The sequence below is a fragment of the Pinus tabuliformis genome, chromosome 7 (assembly GCF_031772625.1).
Source record: "Pinus tabuliformis cultivar Carrire ecotype Pingquan chromosome 7, CPIR1, whole genome shotgun sequence".
Classification (NCBI taxonomy): domain Eukaryota; kingdom Viridiplantae; phylum Streptophyta; class Pinopsida; order Pinales; family Pinaceae; genus Pinus; species Pinus tabuliformis.
Window position 1 is genome coordinate 634,044,039 of NC_142293.1, and position 6,137 is coordinate 634,050,175.

The 6,137-nt window shown below is 32.7% G+C and overlaps 1 protein-coding gene across 1 annotated transcript; it reads right to left on the reverse strand.

The window, feature by feature from the left end:
- Positions 1-1,172: 1,172 nt before the first annotated feature.
- Positions 1,173-3,940, reverse strand: LOC149249039 (uncharacterized). Its single transcript, XM_089456158.1, has 3 exons — positions 3,729-3,940; positions 2,700-2,829; positions 1,173-2,494 (listed from the first exon to the last, which is right to left on the reverse strand). Exons 1-3 carry the CDS (start codon positions 3,886-3,888, stop codon positions 1,300-1,302), a joined length of 1,485 nt encoding a protein of 494 aa, XP_089312284.1. The 5' UTR covers positions 3,889-3,940; the 3' UTR covers positions 1,173-1,299.
- Positions 3,941-6,137: the final 2,197 nt, after the last annotated feature.

The following is a 6,137-nucleotide window of genomic DNA, read 5'->3' on the forward strand; positions in this document are numbered from 1 at the left end:
ATATAAACTTATAAATAAGATTCATCTTAAAAATTTATCATTCATATTTTATATTTACAATTCCTCTTTTTCAAAACTTAAATTCAAAATTCTTGTTTAAATTTTGAAACTTCTTGATGTAATAAATACACATTTATAAAACTTAGATTAGAAACCGATTTATCTATAATCCTTCTATAAATAAAAAATAATCACTCATAAAATTAAACTACTTTCACATATTCTTTCCTTTATTTTACTCGGTCATAAAATTAAACTACTTTCATGTATTCTTTCTTTTATTTTACTCTAAAAAGTAAAAAAAAATAATAGAATTTTCCTAATTTCACTTTTACCTTTTAATTTTTTCTCCTTCTTTTACTCTCATTTTCATTCTTTATTGGTATATACCATCCTCTATTTACTTCTGTGCATAATATAACATCTAATAAACAATCATTTGGGATAGAGAGATTTTCATATAATATGATCTATTAATTAATCACATATGCCAGAGAATTAACCTACTAAATTAACTCCTTATACTACGAATCAGATCGAATTGAAGCGAATTGTTTGGGCTTATTGTGGGGGCACTCAAACGGGATGGGCGAATTTTTGTCTGTTTTAGTCGAATTCAAGCGACTTCGGTAACTATGATTTGTTTTACCCGACTTCAAACGAATTTGGTAACTATGATTTAAACATTTTAAGACTACAATTTTAACAATCCTGCTAAGTATTCTACTCAAAAATTTTAGAATTTGGATTTTCTTTATCTATTTCTACCCTAAATTCAGTTAATAGTTAGAATTAGAGTTTGAAGTACTAAGATTTTACCATTCAAAGGGTGAAGGGAATTTGTGGGATTTCAAGAAAGAGCTGAAACTATTTTTATTTTTATAATATAAACATAAATGTAATAAAAAATGAAATTTTTGCAGTAATAAATTCGAAACATAAAAGGTTCAGGATTCTTTTAAATCGAAAATTCTGGAATTTATAGAAACAGGAAATAAATTTAATAAAATTAGCTAAAGATCCGATCACTACACAGTTAAGTTATTCCCATTATACAAATCATACACTTGCAAAAGACTGTTATAGGTGAAGATGTAAACAGGTCACTTATATTAAAGAGGAAAATCAAAGAACTTCCTTTAAAAGTTCAGGCAGATGATTTATTACCAGGAGTAGCAACGTGAAGAGTCCAGCTATCATTAACTCTATTTCCCGTTCAAGAAAATTGGTGCCCTATATTTTAAAACATCAAATGAAACACAAAAGAGCATAGCCCACTTGAGAGATGAACGCATATCGTCAATACATTACCATCGAGTTAAATAATGTTTTGTCGAGCTCAGATGAGACACCAGAATCAGCACATATATTGTACAGATTGTCCTCCTCCGCCCAAACGATAACTGGGCCAGGACCCTGACCTTCACACTCGAAATCGAATGTTGCGCTTCCTCCTGCTCCGAATATTGTAAGATCAGGCGTTGCCTTCTCTTCTTTATTGGGAATTGCCGAGCAATCCCATTTATCATCATCCTGCAACTCTCTGTCCGAAAGTACTTTAGAGCACTCACCCGGATCCTGAACTTTAGAGCACTGATCAACGTCGGCCCATGTAACGAGTGACGGACATGACCGAATGTCTCTCTTCTCGTGCTGTTGTCTCCTGTAATCTTCCAGAATACTAAATGACCCTATATGAGTGTTATAAGAACCTAGGTAGAAATCAGCTGAAATGGATGGATTTGAATCTGAATTAGGGTTCCATGGTGTAATTGAAGAAGAATATGCTGTGAACAAGGAATAGTCCATCATGATCTCATTTTCATGAATGATGTTGGCATCATTTTTATTTTTTCCTGAATCGCTGATCTCAACAAGACCAGGGATGGTGACGAGGCAGCCAACAGTGCTATTGGGAAAGCCAGCCATTTCATGAGGCGGCAGTGCTGAACGCGGTTCTATTAATTGGTCACATTTCGATGATGTAACAGACATACCAGATTGGCCTTTGGCTTGGGGAATAGGAGATGCAACAGCTTGATGCTTGGTGTGGCAATAAGAATCAATCAACAGCCGAGAACAAGAAATCAGCTGGTTGTTATTGGGCTGCCCCTCAATTGAAAGCTCACAATTTTGATCCTCGTCTACTTCCTGTTTTATTTCCAATATGTCCGGAACACAAGAGTGCCGATTTTCTGCGCCTGTCACCATACTAAAGTTGTTATGAAGACATTGTGGGTACCCGTCAGGCATAACGCCCAACGGCTGGGTAATAAAAGACCGCTTGTAAGCATCACGAAGATGAGGATGACGATGAGCAATCACTGATTTGGTATTGCAGGTATGCTTGTATTTGGTTCCAGCGTTGCCCTCGGCATCGCTGGACGAACAGGAGAGCCTGTGCTTCAAAACCTTCCTCTTGATGCAAGAGTTCCAGTAATTCTTGATCTCATTGTCTGTGCGTCCGGGCAAATGGGCAGCAATTTGACACCACCTGCACCATTCACTCCCAAAAATAATGAGGTGACATGGCAACAAAATTTTCAGAGAGTAATGGACAGATCAGCGGGCTTTCAGAACAATCACTACTAAATATATCAATGTCAATTAACTACCAAGTGATAGAACAAGTGCTACTAGGAAAGTCACAGAATAGATCAAACCGGAGGAAATTAGTACGAATGGCGCAAAAGAGGAACCTGTTCCCGAGAACGTATTGTAATTGTATGATCAGTTGCTCTTCTTGGGGTGAAATTGCGCAGCGTTTAAGACCAGGCCGCAGGTAGTTAATCCATCTCAGCCTGCAGCTCTTTCCACTTCTCTGCAAACCTGTATGTTCATTTCATTGGATTCAATATGATAATATATCCTAGCTGCTTAATCTTAACCCCAACTAAACTTAATTTTATTAAACAGAGAGAAAAAAACCCTAGGAATGCCTACTGGAATAGATAACAGAAATAAAATGAACTGATCATTAAATAGTTATTTTCATAAGTATCTCAATAAGCATACAATAGTGCAGGTAAAGTACATAATTTTAGGAAAGATTGTGATTGGTTTGTTGTTGTTTAAATTATATTTTTTAATGAGTAAGTGGATTCAGTAATTTGAAAAACTCTAGAAAGATAAACTTTTATATATTAAATAACTTAATTTTATGTTTTTAATAATCTCTATTAAATTTATTAAAATTAACTAAGAAAAAATATTATGAAAATGATTTTTTTGAATAACACTATTTCTTATATAAGTTAGACTACGCCCTAATTAACCTGTATAAACCTAAAATTGATAATATCAAAATGTTTACAAGGCATATAACTCAGATCTATAAATAAAATAAAAAATAAAAAAAATTAATAAAAAAATATAAAGACATTCTCACCTGGACATTTTTAGCATCTTGTTTTGTATGATCATCTTTATGTGGTTTTGTATGAATATCTTTATGTAGATTGCTAATTCCTCAAATATTCCGCAATCAAATGGACAGAAATATTCGATAAATCAACAATCTACTAAGGTCATATCCTTTTTATTGTGAAATATTAGAGAAATCAACAATCTACTAAGGTCAAGAGTTAAAACTACCTGGTTGGTTTCTTCTAAAGGTTGATCCACCACTAGGTGGAGATATTATATTACAGCTATCTGTCAGATTGCACTTATGTTTTAGGCTACAAGAAGAAGGTCGAAATGAGAGTGCAAGTTGTTAAATTATTTACCAGCCGTGTTTGCAAGAGAGCTCCAGGAGCGGCCCCGAAGGCCGTTCTTGGTGATATAATCGATGAGTTTCTCATCTTCCTCGGGTGACCAGAGCCGTTTCTTAAGATTTTGATTGGAGCGAAAGAGGATGCCATGTCCGTGTTCTTCTGCGTGCCACATATTTTTTTGTCAAATCCTTTTATCTACGAGGGTGGTGCACTCGCCAAGAAGAATCACAGGTTGCCAAAGGGCTCATCTGTGACTGCAGCCAACTCATCTCATATGTTTCCTTACAAACAAGAAGAGGGATTTATAACAATAATGAGCACATGGGCGGCCGACCGACCCCTGATGTGATTAAATATTTAAATATATATGTTATGTACTTATTCCACTATAATAAGGTTTTGTGTGGCTATAAGTAGAATAAAAATTTCCTAACCATAATAACTTATTAGTTTTTTTAGTGTTTAAATTTTTTTAATAAAATATATATTAATGATATTCTAGGCTATCACTCCAATCTTTTTCTATATTCAGGTTTGATATCTCTTAAAATTTCATTTACAGTTTATCCACCAAAAAATAATTACAATAAATAAATATACATCATAAAATAATAACAAAATAAATAAATATTTCAACTAAACATATTGTTTAAATTAATCTATATTTAAATCACTTATTGAAATTCAAATCACGAACATTAGGGTCACTTAAATACTTTCAAATCACTAACATTAAGGTCAACTTAAATCCTTTCAAAGATTTCTCATATTATTTTCACCTATTAGGAAAAAGACGTTAGGTAGAACGTCAAATTCCAGGCATGCTTGGAATGACAGGACCAGAAGGGCTCTTCCACAGAATATAAGGCATAACAACTCACGTCAAAGACGTTCATTCCATTTGTTGAACATCCATCACTCACTTGTGGCTGGGAATGATGAATAAAATGGGAACCCGCCTTTGGTTCCTCCTCTCTGGTAGATCCGCGTGTAACCCCTAGATACAATGTCAAGGGAAAATCTGTCTCCCAACAAATGGCGGGAAATATCACCGATAAATTTGTACTTACCTTTTTTTTATCTTATTCTTTTGACCGTCGACCAAAGTGTGCAAACCTATTTAATTTTAAATACAACTATCAATTATCCTTTTTTGGTTCTTCATGAATACATGGCTTTCATCTTAATTATTTTGAAGAGAGAAAAGTCAAATTTACGTTCGGTTAAGCACTTTTATATTTATTTCGAAATTTCTTTAAAATAAAGCGTTCTGAAGATCACAATTATTTTAATATAAATGTACAAGTCATCAAATATTGAGAAATCTAGTAAATTATTTGTTAAAATATCGTAAAAGATAGAAAACTAAAGAGAGAATATTTTAAAATTATATCCAGAAGGTTTGCCCAACATTATTATTAATTATAAAAACTAAATAAATAAAGATGATTTATTAAAAAACATTATTAAAGTGAATCTAAGAGAAACAAATTTAAAAAAGGTAAATCCTAAAACGACCACGGGGTGCAAGAAAATAAGTGATATAATTGGCATGGTTTATTGAATTTTTTTAATAAAATTTATTTTTGTGGGGGTTAATTTTAATATTTTTAATATGTAAAATGTTTGTTAATATTTTTGTAAATCTATTCAAAATTTTAGTAATTTTTTATAGTTTTTATAAATTTATGGTAATTTTTAATAATTTTTATAGTTTTTACAAATTTATGGTAATTTTTAAGGTAAAATAATTTTATCTTATAAAATTTGGCTAAATCTTTTTAAGAAAATAGAAATTTGACAACCTTTAACAATTTTTTCCTTATACTGAAGACATCTTGTTATGCTATATTTTTCCTTATGCTGAAGACATCTTGCCATGCTATCCTATTGTTGTGCCCAAATGTTTGCTCAACTTTAGAACCATAGAACCCACAATGTCCAATTACCCCTTTTGCCATAAAATTATTCCTTTTATAGAGCCAATTTTATAATAACTATGATATTGTTTGTTTTGCGCAACTGGATGGGAATCAAGAAAAGAAACATGTTCACTAATGGTCTCCTCATGTGGATAAAGAAAGATTCTTGTCTCATGAAGATGATGATAATCTATCATTACAAATTCATTGATCAAAAACAATAATTGACATGGGGGCAAGGGATTGCAAACAAAGAATCCATGCCAAAAAGTCGTATATTGATATCACTCTCACAAAAGTCAAATCCTAAAGTTTAATAGTCCAGAGCACTAGGAAATATTGGAAGGAAAGTACCTATGAAGTAGCGTTGACACCAATCTGAAAGGTGATGGAGGCTACAACCTTAAAGGAATAAACATTGTTCAATCTTAAAGCAAGAGATGCATCATGAAGCACTTATTAGGGAGAATGGATATGTAATGAAGCACATGGGATCACA

What these genes read in the sequence shown, in the direction of transcription:
- LOC149249039 (XM_089456158.1), bottom strand. Translation starts at nt 3,888, where the DNA reads ATGTGGCACGCAGAAGAACACGGACATGGCATCCTCTTTCGCTCCAAT. An exon ending in CTCTCTTGCAAACACGGCTG is followed by an intron (nt 2,830 to 3,728) that starts GTAAATAATTTA and finishes ATGAACATACAG; the next exon opens with GTTTGCAGAGAAGTGGAAAG. An exon ending in CAATACGTTCTCGGGAACAG is followed by an intron (nt 2,495 to 2,699) that starts GTTCCTCTTTTG and finishes TGAATGGTGCAG; the next exon opens with GTGGTGTCAAATTGCTGCCC.